The sequence below is a fragment of the Lichenostomus cassidix genome, chromosome Z (assembly GCF_008360975.1).
Source record: "Lichenostomus cassidix isolate B80296 chromosome Z, HeHo_3.0, whole genome shotgun sequence".
Classification (NCBI taxonomy): domain Eukaryota; kingdom Metazoa; phylum Chordata; class Aves; order Passeriformes; family Meliphagidae; genus Lichenostomus; species Lichenostomus cassidix.
Window position 1 is genome coordinate 31,674,030 of NC_139511.1, and position 20,915 is coordinate 31,694,944.

Genomic DNA, 20,915 nt, shown 5'->3' on the forward strand with positions numbered 1-20,915 from the left:
CTCCATAAATCACAAAATAATGCAACCAGAAAATCCCATGTCCCATTACACAGTCTAAAAGCCTGTCTGCAAATTGCTGTTGCACCTGCACTTGATTTGGTCCTTACTTTGCTTACTGAAATGCTTTGCTGTGAAGTACATCAAAGGGATTAAGCAAAAAAAAGTAAAAATTAATCTCTGGACAAATTGTTGGCATTGGTTTACAGACTCTGTAGTAGATACAGAGCATGCTATCTTCAATATGCATGTCCAAGATTTGACACACAGTGCCTTCCTAAGCTGTGTCAAAAGCCTCCTTTGTTTATGAGCAGAAAGTTCCCTCTTTGTTCAAAGATGTTACTGCAGGTCAGGGCACTTTTTAGCCCTTAAAGATACTAAGTTTCAAATGTGTTCGTTGTGATCCTACAGTTAATTTACCGATTTTGTCTGGCCACGTTGAAGCCAGTTAGTTTTTGTTTCACTCACTGATACATTACAGAAGCTTAATTAGAGGGTACACTGTGACACATATCTGAGGAAAACTGTGAACTTTTACCAGACAACAGTGGACAGCAGGTTTAGAACTGCTGGCTTTTGGACTCCAGCATTTTTCCCCCTTGACGAAAAGATCATGAGCCAGCTTCTCAGAAGCCCCCCAAAACTGCATGTCTTAAATCTATGTTGCTGTTGCCAAGAGGCACAGAACAGCTTATGACTGTTTCCCTTCACCAACAAACAATATAGACTTAACAACACAGACACACTCAGTACCTGCTCCTGTCAGCTGAGCTGTAGGAGCTTCCATAAATAAGAAAAGCAAGTCTCCACAGGACCCAGAAAACCAACTTTGAGGGGTACAATAGCTGGCTATTTTCAACCCCTTCAGACCCCAATATTCTAGCATCTTTCAATGGTTTAAAGTAAAATATGTATATATGTGCCCATACACATACAACTGAAGACAAGAAACTAGTTATAGCCATTCCTCTCCAAACAGCCCATCTTTGTTACAATTTTAGCGCTGTTACTGCATATCTTAATGCTTATGGTTGTCTTGGTTTTCCAGCAGGAAAGAAAAAGCACAGATGGAGGGCACGTGGAAAACAGAAGATGAGCTGTGGAGAGAAGTCACTGACCAATACATACTGTGCAGGAGAGTAATATGATTCCAGTTCTTGATAATGACCCTCTTTGACTGGGGACAAAGCCAAGCAAGTGGTGCATGACTTCCAGTCCTGAAAGGCTCATCAAATCTGAAAACTCACGTAGCAGACAATAGAATATTTGTTTTAGTGGGTAACAGAGTGGGTTCTGTGGTCCTTTTTTCACTCTGCTGTTATTTCCAGCACTGAATTCCTCAAACTCCTATATTTTAACAGATATTGCAGATCTGTAGCAGAACATCACTGGATTTTCCTAGATCCAAGTCTCCTCTAGTCTCCAATCACCCTGCAATAATGTATTTTCTTGAAGTTCAATGAATTCTTCCTCCAATACCCATTCAGTTGGTTAATTTTTGAAACAGGACTTGTTGTTTGTTTTGAAACAAACCTTGACTCTACTTTGTATGATTTAAACCTGCTTAAAGGTTGTGGCCTGTCAATGGCTAAAAACTTCTGCACTCAGTGCTAAGGGTAGAGGGTGATGGTTTTAGCACTGAGCACAAGCCAGTCTTATGTCTGGGCTCATTCCAGCCATTTGACTAAAACACAGGGACAACGAAGAGCCTGTTTGTTATTGTGCAGCATAAAGACCTTCCTCTGGACAAACTGAACTGCAGACCACACACATTTGTGCTCTGCAAGTAACAGACCAAACAGGAAGGGTAAGAGTGACAGGAAGAAGCAATGTTGTTCATGCTCCTCTGACAAAGACCAACCATCTTTCTTCTTTCTAACTGCCTATAAGCAGTTCTGGAAATGCAGGGATGAGCTCCTAGACTGAAAGCCCTGGAAAACATCACTTTGTCGATGACAGACTCACAGGTGGGGCCAGTGAACTCACCTGAAGAGGCTTCAAAGGATTCAGGTTAGCACGGAAGGCTTGCTCGGCTGCATGGAGCTTTTCCTTTGGCAAGGTGCAAATGAAGGCTTCGTAGTCCATGGCTGCTGTCCGATTTTGGATTGTAAGAAATTCAGACGATGCTGAGCTATTGCAGACATCTCGCAGTCGCATTCGATAACCAGACACAATGATCTATAAAAGTGGGGAAAGCACATAAGTCTCCCTTCATCTAACGGTACAATCAAAAAATTGGTTATTGCCTAGACAAGGCAAACCCTTCATAACATTTCCAGATATTGGTGAGGGGGCATTCTTCTCTACAGGTTGAGCAGCCCTGACTCATATGCAACTCAGCTCCAAGAACTCTTCCCTGCTGAGAACATGGGAGAGAAGTCCTGGGGGAGGTAGGCTTCTCTTCACTTCCCCACAAATATGCACAAACCAGCAGCAATCCTGTCCTCCACAGCAGCCATTTCCTCCAACCAAGGGTACATGCATTGCCCAACATTCAGTCTTCTGGGAACTGAGCCACAGAGACAAAAAACAAGGCTTGTGACCAGACACAAGTCTGGCAAATCTATGTGAAGGGCAAAAGACCTATGTCCCAAGCTACTCAGACGCATCTGCCAGCCCCATTTTCTCTGCAGTTCTGAATCAGAATCATCTCCCTTAACTCTGTAGTATCTATTCCCTAACTGAGACAGACATTTTGCAGTGGTTTTGAGCAGATAATGTATCAGCAAAATAAAGTTATCTTACTGGTTGCAACAAATGAGATAAGATCCTAGAATCTTCCTTCACAGGCATATTTTTCTTAATGTAACAGTTTGCATGTCAATAATGGTTCCTAATCCATAAGTAATCACCTTATTAACAAAAGAAATTGATAAATTCCTTCTGAGTTATCACCAGACCCTTTTAGACAGGGTGGCCTGGATTCTTTTAATAAGGTCAGTTCACAACTTCACGTTTAGTGAACAATGAAGTACATGTCAAAAAAAGCAATATCCTTCTTAAAGGTGATAAATAAGGAAAAATCCAGAGTCTGCTGTTGGAAAGAAATTTTTGGTTGCCTTGGGGCTAGATGGAACAATTTTACTAAAAATGCACAGGTAACAAGAGCCATAGACTTGATTTCTTATTTCTGTCATTTTGTAATACCCAGTGTGCATTGCCCAACTTATAACAGCAACTAAAGAGGATTGTTCTACATTCCAGAAAAGTTAACAGCTTCTGAACCAGACTGGTAAGTCTGATATTTGTTGTCTTTCAAAACCAAAGGGGTATACACAATCTGGGGGGAAAAGTGCATTATGTTCAGAAAACATGCAAATGGAACTGACAGAAGAAAGAAGAGATTTTTAATGCAATACTCATGTAAACCTTTAACTTTGGTCTGTATCCATATGCCAAAAATAGGATCTTTCAGTGCTATACATTCAGAAGAACAGCGCCCACATCAAAGGCTGGCTTTTTGAAAACTTTTGGGTGTTTTTGGTTTTGGTTTTTTTTGCCAGCAGAGATACTACTGCCAGTGTTATAGCTGTGCTGAAGGGGAGATATTTGTGATGCACTGAAATACTCCCAGAATGAGTCTAAACCAGCTTCCTTGGGTGGACATACAGATAAACCAGTGTCTCCCAGTGCCTCAGTGTTCACTCAGAAAAAGTAAATGTGACCAACCCTTCCACCATTCTGAAAATGTCCATCTTCTTCACTCAGATTTTAAACTCTTTTGGAGAGAAGCTGCCCTTTTCAAGCACTGAGGTCCATAGCATGAGACTTCAGAACAAAGACTCTGCCTATCCACCCCAAACTAAAACCCAGTCCTACCAAGTCAGCAAGTTCTCTGACCATTTGCAGTCATCTGAACCCATGCTGTCTTCAGCAGGCAAAAATACATCCTAAATGACAGGTTAAGTCCCCTAAAGACTCTCAAAATGCCACGCTCATGCCTGAAAGCAGTCATAGGTAATTGTTTTGTCCTCACAGGTCACATAACTCTCTCCTTCGAACTTTTCCTGCTTTGTGAAACGGAGATTTGTTCCAAGCAGAATATGCACTGGCCATTACTATTTACTCCTCACTGCTATTCAGTGTGTCATGCTGCAACCCTGGCCCAGGACCTCATTGTACCTTCAGCTTTTCAGAGGGACAGGATCTACTTCTGCCTCCAAGCCACGTAAGAGCTGTCTGGCCACACCTGGACAACAGCAGCATACCAGACTTGATTACACAGCTGCCTGCCCACTGCTGAACCAGGCACCTTCCAAATCCCACACCCTTCTGAGCACACCTGCCATGACTGGAAAAACATGAGGCTGAGCCACTCTGCCCCAGGAAGCAACATGCCCATCAAGACAAGGCTTTGATCACTTCTATCTGTTTGCACTTATTTCAGTATGCTGGATACACAACCCTGCTGGGCATGCTGGAGTGCTATCATTACCTCAACACCAGCAGACAGTCCCATCTCCTTGGTGACTTCAGTTCCTTCTTGCTTGCATTTCATAACTTCTGGCCTTGTTGAATAACCCCAAGACATCAACAGAGTGCAGAAGGTGGCTGTATTTGCTGTGAAATGTTGGCATACCCTGGGTAGGCCCTTCTATTATATGACTTCTGAATGAAGCTGTGACCCACCCATTCAGAGACCTAACAAATACTGCCTACTAATATTGAAGTCACTAGCCAGCTCAGCAGGGAGGTCAGATATCCAAACCAGATCTCCAGCAAAATCAAAGAGGTCCATTTTGTGAGTCAGATAAACTCATTCTGCAGGAACAGAGAGGTCTGCATCTCTAGCTACTATCTGTGTTAGAAAAGTGCTCAAGGAAAATTTGGTGTGTCGCTGCTCTGCTCTGCAGCTGAGTTTCCTATTGCTCTGATAAGCTCTTCTGCCATCCCTGAGCACAAAATGCTGTTACAACTTTGCAGCACCACTCCCAGTGCTCCAGCAGAATCAGCTGAAGAATTACATAAACAACAACACAGCTTGAAGCATTCAAGGAAGAGCTAGCTGACTGACCAGCTCTTCACCACCCTCCAGACATATTATGTAGATAAAAGCTAAACTTTTTTCCTCCATCCATTTCCATATACAACCAAAACAGTATGGTAGTCACATAAAGTAAGGTTAGGTTTTTTCCTGTTTGAAAATCTTTCTGCCTCTCCACTACGTTAGGGTGAATAACTAGAATGCTGTTGCTGCAGTCTTCCAGTTACCCTTCCAGAATTATCTGTAGCATGATTCTGTCTTAATTTAGCTTGCATTTCAGGCAAAGTAGTTTCAAGTAAAACAAACCTTGCAGCCTAAAATGGGTAAGAACTTTTTCTCCACTTTTTTTAGTAGAACATATCCTTAACTTGTAGGATAACTTATCAAATTGCACTAAAACAGATGGCTTGATAGAATTCACTGAAGAACAAGACAATGTGTGCAAAGCAGGACAGCATCTGTAATTATAGGAAATCAAAGACTAAAAGGACTATTAATCGATTCCACTTCAATGAAAAGATCTGATACAGAGTTGAGGAACAAAATGGATTTCCTCCTCCTTTTGCATACCATCTTTTGCACCGCTTCACAAGAATCCTGGGTCTTCCTTTGAAGACTGTTCTGACTACTGCATTAGAAAGGATGCTGGTGGACTAATTCATCAAGACTAGTAAACATCATGTTACAAGCTTGACAACGGCAGACAGCCAATGCAAGACCAGGGCTCTAGTCCACTGTCACCACTGGCTATGTTTATGACTGCAATCACAGTAGCACCAAGGATATCAGGGCTCTTGTACTATGTAATATATAGTGTGCTTCTCTTGAAGGGTTGGCCACAAACCTAAAAGTATAGCTCTTTCTGCTACTTCTACATAGGAATGTAAAGCAAAGTAAGACATAGAAACTTTGCTCCAGTCCAAGTTCAGTGACTGCAAACAGTCAGAATAGCACTAGCAGCTTAATTAATGTTTTACTTCCATTAAAAAATAAAAAGGAAGAAATTCAGTTTAGCCTGAGGGTACTGTTTTCTTTTGCAGGTTGAAATGTTTGCACACAGGTTCCCAGTGTCCTTTTACAGCTTAAAATCAAATATGACAGTAAATTGAGGGCAAGTGAGAAGACAGAAGTGAGGAATACATTTTCCTCTCTGTTTCTACAGTACCTAGCACAGAGGGGTCCAGCACTGTGGATCTTGGCACTATAGCTAAACAAACAACAGGCAAACACTATGTTATGAGTTGAAAGTACTCTTTACCTGCTGGAGGTTGACCTCTGCATCCAGTAGCTCCTCTACTGCAGATGATGGCATGGACACATTATGATGGAGGAAGTCAGAGAATGTCTCATTGTCAATCAGGAAATCCCGAAGTTTCAAGTCTGGAAAGTGACAAAACAAGCAACATTCTGGTCATGGCAAAGCCAAAAGGAAACTCGTGGGAGAGGTCTGAACAGGAAAAGCAAAGCTGAGAAATGGGGGAGAGGGAATTACACAAACCATAACACAAAGGGAAAAGAGCATCTGCTGGTAAAGTACTCTGAGATTCAGCAGGCGTCAGAAATGCCAATCCATGATGTCTTGGTCTCAAAAAAATACCCAAAACAACAACCAAAAAAAAAAAAAAAAATCAACCCACTTTCAAAATCAACTCCCATTAACATCATTACTTCAGCTCCATTTGCTCACACATACAAAGAAGCAAGGCACACCAAGCTGCTCCCCAGATCTGGGCTGGAACCTATTACAGCATTAGCACTTAATCCCTGTGTTGTTATTGAATGTAGGACTGAGCTGGTGCATGGACCACTGAGGGATTTACTACTCTGTAGTTAATTATGTTAATAGTTTGTATACTCTACCACAAATTTCAAAGTCTGATATATGCAGACACACAGGTATGATAAAGAGTAGCACACAGATCTAGGAAACAATTTTAGCTACTTGGAATTAAAAAAAAAAATTCACAGAATTGTCTCAACTTTCTTTCCCAAATAACCTTCTCAAGCCCTTGTTTCAGCTCTTGACTTTAAAATAAATTTGCATCTTCATCACTGCAGAGGGGAACCATCTGGAAATTAATAGTGCACTTGGATTATAAAATTCAAAAAACTGGATCTTGAGATGACTCTCACATTGTTTTGGGTTATTTTCTTGGGGTTTGTGCGTGTGATTTTTTGTTTTTTGTTTTATGGTGTGTTTAGGTGTGTGTGAGGAGGTGTTTAGTTTTGATTTGGTTTTTGTTGGTTTTTTTAAGAGAGAGACAGAGAGGACAATTCCATCTCTGTGATGCTGGAACAAGCAATGATGAGCAAAGCAGATATGCCAGGAGGAGCTGAGAGACCAAGTCCTATAGGATTTACCAGAGTGAAGATTTTGACTGAATTAAGACTCCCAGCTAGATGTCATTCTGTATTTTATACTCTAAGAAGAGAGCACACTGTAGCCTAGAGCAAACAGTGGAAAAAGACAAGCTCTAAAGAGAAAGTAATGACATGGAAGAATCAGGGGCTTATACCTTCCTCCCTCCTATAGGGAAAAGCTGTAACAACCTTTTCCCCCACCTCTTTAGCAGGTGGGGTTTTTTGATTCAGCTTCGGTTTTGTTTTTTGGTTGGGGGGGTTTTTTTTGATGGTTTGGGTTTGGGGTTTTTTTGGTTGGTTGGTTTTGGCTTTTTAGGGGGTGAGTCTGGCCTAACTTGGGCAGGTGATACTGTCAAGAATGTCCCCCCCGCCCAGGAAAAGGCATGGTCTGCACTCAGGGTGCCACCGCAGGTGACAGGCAGAGCGGCGGTTCGGGTGCCACTTGTGCTTCCCAGCCCGATGCTGGCAGTGGAGCCGGCAAGGCGAGGAACCACGCGCTCTGCTCTTGCGGCACGAAGTACACGGGGTTACTGACGGTCATTGCTCCCTCATCTACATATCCAGTTACAAATTCCCCGTTGCCTTTTTGTTCCACACGAAAAAGTAAATCACCCGCCTCAGCTGAGGCAACGCGGAGGTTACTCTGGGGCAAAAGTCGCTCCCTCGCACTCCTCTCTCCCACGCAGCGGGACCACTCATGAATATGCTGGTTTGGGGCATGCCATGCAAACGCCCCACTGAACCCCATCACCAAAATCTCCCCCACTCCCTGCCTGGGGAAAGGCTGGGAAAAGATCTGGCTCCTACAATAACATAAAACCATCCTTTTCTTTCCAGCAGAGGCTAAAGCACCCTGCTTCACCGCAACTGGAAGAAAAGCTTCCCCCACCCTGATTCCTTGGTTACTTCCTAAATGTGCCAAACTCCCTGAACACTTCTGCAGCTTGTTTATTTTTTGGTGAGATCATCAACTATTCAGAAACTCACGCAGACAAAGGGGTGGCTGACTGAAGGCACACTAGCATTCAGAGATCAGATGCTTGCAAGCTTTTTCATTGAATCTGTCCCCACTTAAGACATTTTTTCAAGATTCTCTTAAAGGACCAAATGCCTTATAGCAATTAAAAAAAAAAGTTAGCCAAGCAATAATTCTTCTACTTTTCTGTTTCCTCAGTGTTGTGTTCCTTCTTTTAAATTTGGCTAGGCTATTATCTCTGGGTTTGGCTTGGAGATTTTTGCCATATGGAAGCATTATTTTCTTGGTTGGGAGATATTCTATAGGTAATTGCAGGAAAGCAACCTGAACTACACTGAGATTCCTGCCAATCTGCCTGTAATCATGTGGGGGAGTAACAAAGAGCCACCATCTTCCACAGCTGCAATTAACCAGCCCAGCATTAACAGAGCATTCATCCCTGCCTTTTTTATCATGCCAAGCATTTTTAGACTTACTCAGCACTAGAATTTGCTGTCTTCCAAGGAACTCCTACAAACTGAAGGAGTTTTCATCATCATTTGGATTAAAACATGAAGGAAATAGAACATAAAGTTACCTAAACTGTGGGGCAGTGTTTGGCTTCCAGCCAGCTCATCACAAGCCCATGATCACTACCCAAGGCCATACATGAAAGCTCTGTGAGACCAACAGACCAAATCCCAAAACGCCCATTCTGGCTGCAGTGCCCTAAGCAAACAGCCTGCCTTTCTGACCATGCATTTTGTCCCCCATCCCATCTAGTCCTACTTCCAGGGCTTGTGGGTCAGTGTCTTATACAATCCTCCTCAATCATGGAGGCACATATAACGACTCACACATGAAACCACACAAAAGCAACAAACACTGCAATGCACCTAAATTCTTTCCCTGGGTACCTGAAAAAGTTAAGAGTTAAAGGTTTCCTCTTGAAAACAGCCATTCCCATCCAAGATGACTGCTTAACCACTAGGGCCTAAAGAAATGCAAGAGCATTACTTAAAAAAACCCTCACCAAAAACAGAAAACGAAGGCAACAGGAGAGTCTTTTGAAGGCTAATACCAAGCTTACCTAATAATGCAAACACTTGTAGCGTAAGAACACATTTTACCACTAAGGGTCTACTACTGCAATATTCTGTCATAAAAATTTAGACACACAATCAAGTTACTCAAAACACATGAGACAAAATGTCAGCTCAAACAGGTTGTAACCTGCACATCTGCTCTCATGCTTGAGAGTGGTCAAGAACATCATTACAGTCAGCTACCGCAAGCTGGTGGGCACAAAACAACACCAGGCAGCACACTGGAGAGCAATCTGTCCATGTACTTTGACTTGGACATGCAGCCTCTCCTTCCCCCTCCCTTTTCACCTTCAACAGAAAACCAAGGGAGCTGCAGCTCCACAGGCTCCCTCACCACCAGCACCACAGGGCTTGGCCTCCTGGCTGAAACCACAGGCCCCAACAGGCACACCAAGCTCCAGGCACAAATGTGGAGATAAACTTGAAGTCAGACTGAGCAAACACACTCAAAGACAGTCAAATCAGACAAGAACCATCTTGCTGATTCAGTGGTGGAATAGTCAGCAGAAATAACACTGAGACAGCTTCTCCCCATAGCAGACTACACTTTCAGTCCTGTCACTAAGGTAGCAATAGCAAAGAACAGAGACCTTGCTTATAAACCATGCAAATAAGCCCCCAAACCAGCAGGTTTTGGCACAGTATGGCAATTCCAATAGGGGACCATCACCATCCACGTGAAACAAGCAGAAGAGATGTCCATATTCCATCTGTAACAGGGAGAACCACCCTTCATATGGACATGTAAGCAAGCTTCCAGCACAACTGAGAGCTCTCAGACCTGGGGGTCTTGTGCCTTAACCACAAAATTTCCCTTCCTCTCTCAAGTCACCAGTCAGGATTAGACAATCACACATGGCAGCATTTCACAGATATTGTTTTCACAAAAGGCACAGCTGTCCTTCATTTCCCACACAGTTCAAACTGCGGTCTGCATTCTGAGCATAAAACCCAGAAACTCCTGGATTTCCATATTGCAGAGCATATCCTACAGGACTGTAACACCGTATTACATCTCAAGATTTACATTTTACAGACAACATAACCTTTTCCAGCACCTTCATGCCTGGACACAGTGGTAAGCCAGGCAGTCCTTGCTTAAAAATCAAATCTTTGTGACAACAGAAAGAAAACCAAAAACCTAAATGTATTCAAAGAGCTCGAGACACGAATTAGTGAAGAAAAACAATTCTATGCTTGCTATATTATTCATTAAAATTAACATCAAAATTAAAATATACATTTTAAAAAAATAGCAAATCAAAAATAGTGTGCTATGTGGAGTCTCTTTTCCATGCAGACCAGAACTGAACACTGATTGTGCAGTTAAGGAAGTATCTGTGGTCCAAAAGCCACAGGTTTTTAGTTTCCTCATTCCAGAAACACATCCCCAGTTACTTTCACAAACTCAAAAGCTGGGTCAAAGTGCAAGAGAAGCCATGACTGGCAATCAGTTTTAATTTGATGATCGTTCTACAAATATGATCATAACAGGTCCCACAGTAAGCAGTGACAATTTCCAACAATATTGGGAAGACTCACAGACAAATAGAAAAAGAAAAGGCTTCTAGGAGCAGGTTACAGAACAAGACTTTTCTCAGACTTCTCTCCCATTCTTTCTTGCTTCACTTAGAAGCACAAAAGGCTCATACCTTCCTCCAGAAATTTAATGGTGCAGTGTCTTTTAAAACAATTGGGTCAGAAAGCAGAAACCAATGGAAATTGTGGCTATGTTTTTCATATCCTGAACACTGCCTTCTAAAAATAAAAGGCATGCAAATGGTATTCAACATTATCTCAATCCACTGCAGAGTACAATCACACCAGGTCTAATGTTAGTTTGTGCGATTTCTGCCCAAAGGGTTTGTGCCCATAATCTACAATATACCAGGTTTTCAGCCACTTTAAAGCTAACAAGCTCAGTGAAAAGACTGTGACAGTCAGATATACTTCTCAGCTTCACATGCCTTAACTCCCTACAAAAAACAAATGAAGGAAAGGGGAGAATGAGTTTCATGCCTTAACTTAATTCAGCAGCTAAGACGAAAGCAGGTCCATATGTCTCATCTACAGACATGGCTTTTTGTCATCAAGGGGACTTCACTCCCTACTGATCAAACATGCAAGACAATTAAAACAATTACGCTATTTTCTTTACATCCATTGCAGTTGGGGAGACTTGCTAACCTTTGGCTAAGCCTGTATTCATCAGAGCCACGTATCAAGTTAACACAGAAATGGGTATTAAATCCTGACCCTTATTTCTCACCACAGAGACTGCTCATAGGGCAACCCAATCATTTTTGTAACAGCAATGAAGGCATCAGAGAAAGATGAAACAGTGAGATAGGATGAAGCATGAGATGCTTTAGCTTCATTCTTTAGAGTCAGCAGGGTTCCACAAGTGCCCAAAGGAGACAAAAAAGAAAAGTGGGCTCCCAGCTCAGCACCTGTCTCCACCAATTAACAGGAGCAAAGCCAGGAAGAATGTCAAGTGAGCAAATAAGGCATTTTCTTCTCCCTGTTCATAGTTCAGATGCACAGTTCCCCATTCAGGTAAAACCACACTTCTGCAGCAAGGGAAGGCCAGTCTGATTACACAGCTGGCTGTCAAGTCTGTACAAAATTGTGCCCAGGCATGACTGGCGAGCAATGTCACAAGGCACCCTGGTCACACAAGCCTGCTTCACCCAGGGCACTTTACTGATCATACTTCCAGCAACAGGAGATTTGGACAATGCAGGCACACGGTAATGCTGAAGCTGAGACCAAGACCTGAAGCTGCAGCTCCAGCAGCTGACAGCATTTACCAGTAGTACACATGACTACTACAAATATTCTGGCTAAAAATCTGTCTTATCTTTCAAGAAATCCTCAGATTTTGAGACCACCAGTGCCAGCAAATCAGATGCTGCCACAGAATTACCTTGTACACTGGAACTTTGCATTAATTTTTCAGTATCTGGGAGGTGTTCCTCTCAAATAGATGACAGGTGCACCTGAACACCTGAACTGATTTTCACACTCATTACCTATCACTGTGATTTATTGACAAAAAACATCTGAAGCTACTTCCCAAAAAAATAAAAATGAGCTCTCAAATAATTTCAACAGCAGAACCAGACAGAATGACTTGTAAATTGATTGTCATGCAGAGTAAATTGACAGCCACTCAGGAAACAGCAATCTCCTAATGGTGAACCATGCTACTCCACTGTACCCTACTGAGCCAATGACCCCAGCCAACATTGTGAAAAGCAAACTTTTCACAGTGCTGGGCAAGGCAACAAGTTTCCACCTGCCTTCATTATACTCCTAACCTTGGACAACACATCCAGAAAGCACGATAAAGTAGTATTTTTTAAGGTTTTTGATCTTGGTTTTTAAGCAGTTACTATGTCTTAATTATTCTTTTCCTCTAGGGCAGCTTTCCCCCATGACATGAAAGTAGCTCTCAGAGCTGCCTGTGTACCTATTCATGCTGGCAAGAGCTAAAACTGCCCTCTGAAAAAGTTGGACAGGCATACCCTGATTTGCTTACAAGAAATCAAGCAGCTCAGCAGGCCTGTTGTGCAGGATCGACTAGTGCGAAAATACGAGCCTAATTTGCTCACAGTCAAAGTGCTGTTCCTTCTGCAGCCAAGGCCTGACCTGTTTTTACAGTAGGCTACAGCTCTGTGCTCTGAGGCCGTCACACATCAAACAGTGCTGCCTCTGCAGACATTAGATAATACCAAAGTGAACACCCCCTTAACCAGGGCCCATCATCTTCATATATCTGCCATGCCAAATGGCAGTGTGAGTACAGAGGAGGCAGCCTGCCATTGACCTCCAGCAGCTAGCATCTCTCCTGAGAGAAAGGGCAGTGTTGTGCTACAGGCCCAGGTCTTCCCTCTCATCTTGGGACTGTGACACTGGGACCACCTCCATTCCTCTGTAAGTCATTATTTTTGCTTAGAAGAGCTTTAAATATAGTCCAGCACAATTACTCTGGCAGAAAAAACAGCTCGCAGCATGTAGTAATGCACATACAGGAACCAATCCTCAGTTAGCCCTCACTGGGAATACACTGACTTTAAGGAATCAGAGCCCATTTAAACCAGCTGAGATCCCACCTCCACCCTGTGTGGGAAGCCAGCAGCAAACACAGGGTTTATACATCCCTTTGTGCAGTTGTTTAAGCCTGAAAAGCCACCAGGCCCTCTTCCTGTACGACACACATGATAGGAGAAAGACTCTGCATCAGAAAGCCAAGACACAAGGCGCAGAAGCAAAAGCCTCAGGCTGGTCACCAGCAGCCCTGCCAGCAAACACAGCCTGCAAAGCTCCTGCCTAAGGAGGGGCACACCCAGCCACCTCCCTAAGCCCCACGTTATGCCACAGCACAGATATTCTCGTGGCTTTCCCCTCTGCAAGGCAAATTCCGTTATCAGCGCAGACAACCGTGAAATACAGCTTGCCAGTGAAAAAAGCAGAAAGAAATTATGCAGACTTCTAACAGCGCAAAAAAATGAAGCAGGCTTAAAGGAAACACCCTAAAAATAGTCATCATATTGCTTTAAGAAGCAAATCGTGAGCAGAGCCCCAAACTGCATGGCATTACAACTGGTTGACAATTCTCCTGCTAATGTTCACAAACTAAGGACAAACTGCAAATTTCTTAGCACCTGAACTGGTTTGTCTGTCACAGAGATGAAAGACCACAGATGCAACCAGATAAAATACTTCATTATTACAACAAAATTATTTTCAGGAGTGGTAAACAGACCACATTTAGGGATGGTATAGGCTGCAGAGAAGGTCCTCCAAAGGTCAAACCCAGCTCAGGGCAAGATGGGTCCTTCTACAGAGGCAAAAAGTAAGGCTTTGCTGTTAGGACTGGGCTTTCACTGCACTAGGAATATTATGCCTTAGCTAATATGCAGCTTTTAGATCTTTCAAAACATCAGTTCAGAAAGTAAAATATATTAAAAAAATCCCAAACAACAGAGAGACTGAAAACCAAACGCCATGGTCACATCCAGTCACATGTTCTAACGGCAAGCACAGGCATACAAGGAATGGCATTATGCTACTAGAAATGTAAGGACCTAAGCAGAAGTTGAAACAATAAGCTGTAACCAAGGAGGACCCTGTCCAGAATCCCTTATACTTGAGCAAGTGACTTTAAATTTAGTAGAAATTCAAATCACAGGAAAAAGCAGGGCTGGACATTTTAATCAAATGACCATTACTAATCCGGAAGTGTTTTCATAAGCTGGCTATGTAAGTATGCATCCATGAGACTGCTGGCTCAAATAGGAATAGAAGACACTTTAATGAGAATCATTGTCATAAAATTCCCAACACAAGCAGGTAGAATGAATCCAGCAGTACCCTCCTACTTGAAACTTAGCACCACCTATCCAGTTTGAAGAGCTTCCCCCATGAAACTGGCATGGGTAACGATGAACCTTAAGCAAACAGGAGGCAGAGCTTTCCAGGATCAAAGCACTCTGACTGTCCTGCACTTGCATTTGTTCCTCCTTACACAGAAAGGTTGATGAGAAAAAGCTACTCCTCCCTTGGGTGTGAAGGCTCATCCTGCCAGATATCCATTCCTCTCACTTATCGCAAATTCAGGGAACCTGACTGACATCTGACTTATTCCAAAGTTTAGCAAGATACGAAGTCTGCAGTCAGCAGATCATAGTGACTCTTATTTTCCCATGTTCAGGAAGACCTGACACTTCTGAATTTAGTACCAAGTCTTACTGCGCCTTATCTAGCATATTGCAGCATAAGCCACCTTCAGAACAAAGAGTAAAACCAATCAAAAAATGCTAAAGATTAACAATAAGCCAATCATTATACTGCACCTAGTATAACCAGCACTACTGCCTAGTTCCACTGAAAACATGTCTATATCTAAATTATTTCAACCTCTGATGATTGCGCTCTACATTTCAATTCAGTTGGTCACTGTAAAGTTACGCTTATGGAGAGTTGTTAGGGTTTGCTTTTGGGTCTCAAGTGCAATGGAAGGAAATAAAACCCTCAAACTTCAGCACTAAAGAAAAGATTATGTTTTCTGGGCCTAGTTCAGGGCAACCTTTGCAACCGTTCAAGCCCTTTGCTACTATAAATCATACTGTTGAGCAACAGCACTTCAAATAATTGAAGAATTTTCTCAATCTTTGGGAAAGACTGAAAAACAGATTCTTAGTAGATAAGGATCGCCCAAATTCACATAAAGTCTTGGCTGGAAATCGTCTCTCATATTCTAAGTGTAACACTATACTATACTACACTACATCAGGATGGTCCCAACAGACCCTGCCTTGGTAGTTTCAGGAGCTCATCCTTCCAGTTGGTTTTCTTCTGGACTGTCACTATAATAACCATTCCTTCCCTTTGGTACTGACATAATTTGCTGGCTAAAAATACATCCTGGAGCATTTGCACCACTCTGCTTTACACAGAGAAAAGCAGTGCCATCTGGTACTTTAGGAACCTGATTCTGTGTACCAGAGTCACAAAGCACTGCAAATACCTGAAAATGGAGTGTGTATCGCTGGAGAGGTCAGATGCATTATTTCTATGGATACACTGGTAAAATTCCTTGCATTTTCTTATGGTAGCAGCAGAGATAACATGAAAAAGAACTAGAAAGACAAGGTAGGTGAAGACACATGTGGTCTTAAAGGGCTTCATTGTCTTGATTAGTGCTCTCTAGCTTTACAGCACATTGTTCCCCACCTGCTACGCAGCAAGCATAGAACAGAGCTGGGTAAAAACATAGGTGATGGCTGCTGACCATACTGTCACACAGTTGTGCCTTTGCTACAATGAAAAATTATCGGGACAATGGGCTTTCATGTCTACATCACGTCTCAAGTATCAAAACCACTTTTTTTTTTCTCCCTCCTGTTCTGAAGTAGCATTTTGTTGGGTAGACAGCAGCTGCTGCTTTCCTAAGGAGCTGGCTGGCTGGCACAAGCCAGAAAAGGCACTCAGAGTTGAGATATTGCTATCTTTGCAGTAAGCTGTCTTTGCCCCATCAGCAATCTCCTTCTGGCACATATGTGACTCAGTCAGCCTCAGATATGGTCCAGTTATGTTTCAGCTGCACTTGTTAGAATAGATAGAGAACTATGAGGAAAAGGACCTCCAGAGATATAACAGTTTATAATTATTGAGTTCTGACTGTCTGTGGACACATAAACCTGCTGACAATGTCAGGCAAAAATACGTCTAAATACTAACTCAGGTAGTATGTGCCTCTAAAAATAGATGTTTAGAAGAACAGAAATGTTCAGGGAGGTAAAGAAAAGCACCACAAGACACCAAAATTCACAGAAAAGGGTCTTATTTTAAATCCTTTAGAAAGGTCTTTTATTGCACCATTCTTAAAACTAAAGCTAGATTAGAAAGGGAAGGAAGCTTTGGCTGTTTACAGAGGATGTGTGTCACAGAACAGCATGAATCTCCCCCACATATAGCACACAGAGTGCTGCCAGGTCAGCATAAAAAAAAAAAAGCTAGGGCAAGTTCTTCAGCTAATAGATGAGCTACATGCCACTAAATTTTTAGAGCTACACCAATTTTTTATCAGCTGAGGATTCCTGACACACAGGCATTTTTTTAAATTCTGCAGCTGTTGCATTTAATTTGATGGCTTTTTCCCAGAATTTTGAAAACAAAACATATAAAAGGATAAGTATAAAACCTGTAGAGTGAATTAAAAACATCTCAAAAATGCAACTATTACTCAATAAAACACAGTAACAGCAAAAAGACTCTAGGTTTGCAAGTAGAGAATGTTGCTTTTTATTGAAGCTACAAAGAAATTCAGCAACAGGTAGCAGAATATTTTGCTTGATTTTAGTCAGGATCCTGGTATTAACACTGACTTATTTGGTGACCAAAAAGTTTTAAATAGAACATGAAAGACTGCCTACAAAAATTGAAGTGACATGGATTTTCAAAAAAAGTCAAGCAGTGCTCTATCCTCTTGCTTGTGTAAAAATGAACTAGATTCAGCATCAACAATAATTCAAAGCCATCTGTTTTTATTGCATCCTGACTGCATTGAAAACTGACACATCCTACTGTGTTTCAGAATGAGGTCTCTAGTTTCTTGGCAGCTGTTTATTTATTTAGCTCACAGGAATGCTGTAAAAATTAGGTAATAAGTGTTTGTAATGCATGCTGAAGATAAAATGTATTATTACTAGAGACTGCTCCAAAGCTGAATATTAACTTGAGAGATATGGGAGGTCAGACCCAAATTAGGCACTCTGGCCTCAGTACCAATCAAACACAGAAGTGCACAGGGCTTTTTCCAAATGGGGCAATTTCATAATATCCACTCTCATGAGAGCTCAGGCCAATGGAAATCCCCTGAGAAAGCTGAACTTTTCATCAGATAACAGTGTAACAAATTTCCTAGGGGACTACTAACACTAAGCTCAGTGTGAAAACTCTCTATCCCGCTGTCTGAACCAACCTCAGACTGTAGCTTAAACCAAATGCAATCCTCCACAAATCAGGCAGTTTATTAAGATTCTGAGATTAGAAGTCACTGAGAACAAATGCAGAATTCTCCAGAGTGGAAAACATAGAAAATAAATGCAGCATAAGTTTTGGCAACATAGTCCTGACATGGGCAAGCTGTACTGACAAGGCTGCATACAAAAAGAGGGAGACAATAGCAAGAGAAACTGTTCACTTAACACTGTCCACTTTATTTACTGGTTTAAAATAGAAGCCACTGTTGACAGATGAGGCTAAAGACTAAAGAAAACACTCAGTGTTTTTAAGAGTGTCCTACTTCTGCAGCACATACTAATATTAATTTCTGACATGCACCATAGGCAATTCTTGTTTTCTTTATCGTTGTGTCTTTATCTAGACAAGTTAAGAGAGATAACCGTGGTGCCCTTAAGAAATGGCAATTTGCTATCTGTTGGAATAGCTCTGTTGCTGATTGTAGTTAGGGGCACTGTTGACTCCTCCACACGCAGTCAAACCATTAACCAGCACTGATAGGTTAGCTGGTTCTAAAGTAACCGTATTGACAGTGCAAACTTATGCTGACAAGCTTGCAATTCTTCTTGTGTGTTTTTAACAGGGTTCACACAATCCTCTGTGGTAGGATTCTCAAAAATGTCTTTCTCAAGCTCCTGCCATCTAGTACAGTGCAGACACTACAGCAAAGCCAGATTTAACATAATGCTGCATGTGTTCTTTCAATTCTCCACTCAGACATTTCACTCTTGCTCTCTTCCATCCACAAACATCTACCTAGGATCCAAGCTGGCACAATACTAAATTCCTCTAAACTCAGAAGTATCTCTGTAGAAAGGAAATTTAGACTAAAAGCAGGCACTAAAGCCCAGTTCTACAAAATCAGAATACAGCAATACACAATGTTGTATGTATTTACCTATCTCAACCTCTAAGCAAAGACATGTAGTAACAACTGTTCATGAAGAGTCCATGCAAAACAAGCATGATTCTCCTGGGAACAGATTTAACAGTACAGCAGACCTCTGTACCTTAGACTCTATTAAGATAATTTAATTAACTTAATCACATCCTTATCTTCCAGATAATAAGGAAAGCAGACGGCAACTCTATGGGAAGTGGTAATTCTATACGCAGCTATATTATAGTTATAGCATGCTATTTTCTGAATCATGGAAATATCATGCCACCTTGTAATTAAAGCCACGTATCTAACTGCCCAACAAAATACCTGGAACCAACACTGCCATAAGAAGTCTTTTCTAGCTGTGCATATCTTTTGACTGTCAGCCTCCCAGTTTCAGCTTAGGACAGAAAACATAACTGGATTCACAAAGACACTTTGTCCACTACCTGCAGTAAGGAACTTAAACTGCCCCTCCAAGAATGCTTTGGAAAGGTTATTCCAGAAGATCTGAAGTTGCCTAACAATTATATTTCTTAAAAAAAATAAAACCCGAGGACATTCACGTCTGTGACTTTTCAGCAACACAGATTTGAAGAAAAAATAATTAGGCAAACATGGGAAAACTGCCATGCATACTGAATCTCGCACCCAATCAACATGGCACACCACAATCTTTGTGCAATCCAAGTGCACAGTATTGGTTGCCTCTTCCACTTGCTCATTCTGACAGGCTGCATCTGACCACAGCAGAAGTCACAGTGGTTCCCACAAAGTCCCCAGCTCCCCTACCTGGATGGATGCTTTGGGCTGGGAGGCAGTAGCAGCCAGGAATGCCCTGGTGAGTCCTGCTGAGGCCTAGTACAAACAAACTGGTACTGAAAGCACAAAGGTTAAGTAGCCTTCCTACCTGACCCAATAAATGAAGAGCTCTCTATTGATACCACAGGGCAGCATTTTTGGCAACACTCTTCCCTGGCCTAAAGGAAAGGCAAGGACTGGAATGTCACTGTGGAGCACACTATCAGAGATCCCAGGTGTGTATTTATGCACAGAAACAGGAATGCCACCCTGCCACAGTTGGTGTTTGCAGATGTTTCGGGGTTGAAGGCCACCTGGACATATGGTTTGCTAGTCTTCATTCCAGCCTGGCTGGTTTTTGCTAGGATTCTTGCCAAAGGAAGTCAGGGAGGAAACCAGTTTGATTAGGCGTAGGCAGGTGTAAGAATCAATCAAAATGTTTAGCTTGAGGGCGTGGGGTCAATTTTGTTAGGGACAAGACACTGAGGAAGGAGTTAGCCATCACCTTAATGTACCTAGCAGATAATGTATGACGTCCTGTTTCCCTGAACACCCTGTAATGATACAGTAACACACGTGCAACCAGAAAACCTCTCCCAAGGCTGTTCTTTAGCCCAAGCCCTCTACCATCCTTTACCTTTTAAATAAAAGAAGCACTAATAGCACTGACCAGACAGGCTGCAAACTCCTTCAGTCTCAACATCTCTCTGTTCAGCAGCATGCAACATCAGCAAAGAATGCCACCCAGCTGACATTTCTCCTTTACCACAAGCAATACTAATCCAGCAAACAACAGGGACAGGCAGGGCACATGTGGAATAATAGCCTGAGATCTAATGCAATTTCTTAGGCGATGTTTGTTTCCCTCTGCCTATTTCGTTGTTCCATTTTTGTTTAGCTGGGTTGGCCTCAAAAAAATAGAAACATGCCCTTTGGGATCACTGAAAACTAAGCAGTGCAATAAATACTAGCCAGGCTGGCTTATATCTGCAACTTTTAGCAACAACCAAAGAAGATGGCTTTAATTATACCTGTTGATTTATTACCCTGTGGCACTGCAGAACAAAGTACTTTGGAGTCTTGTAGACTGGAGGAAGAAATAAAGAAAGTGTGCCTCAGAGTCAATAGCAAGCTGTATCTCCATCTTTCAAACCAGAAGAAAAGTTATTTCTTGCAAACACATGACCTGTTTTAATGGCACTGAGGCCAGCTGCAAATTCGGTGCCTGCAATCAGTGATCCAAACCTACTGCAGCTGGCAATCCCAGCAGCCCTGACATGTTCTTGAAAGTGCCGTCAC

The 20,915-nt window shown here is 42.2% G+C and overlaps 1 protein-coding gene across 3 annotated transcripts in view; it reads right to left on the reverse strand.

Annotated features, from left to right (window-relative positions):
* Positions 1–20,915, reverse strand: part of ABCA1 (ATP binding cassette subfamily A member 1) — a 91,763-nt gene that overhangs the window by 41,501 nt on the left and 29,347 nt on the right. For all 3 annotated transcript variants that reach the window (XM_085042992.1, XM_085042990.1, XM_085042991.1), the window contains exons 6-7: positions 6,240–6,361; positions 1,984–2,175 (exon numbers count right to left, since the gene is read on the reverse strand). In XM_085042992.1, the coding sequence (XP_084899118.1) occupies positions 1,984–2,175; positions 6,240–6,361 (314 nt within the window). The remainder of the gene's footprint in view (positions 1–1,983; positions 2,176–6,239; positions 6,362–20,915) is intronic.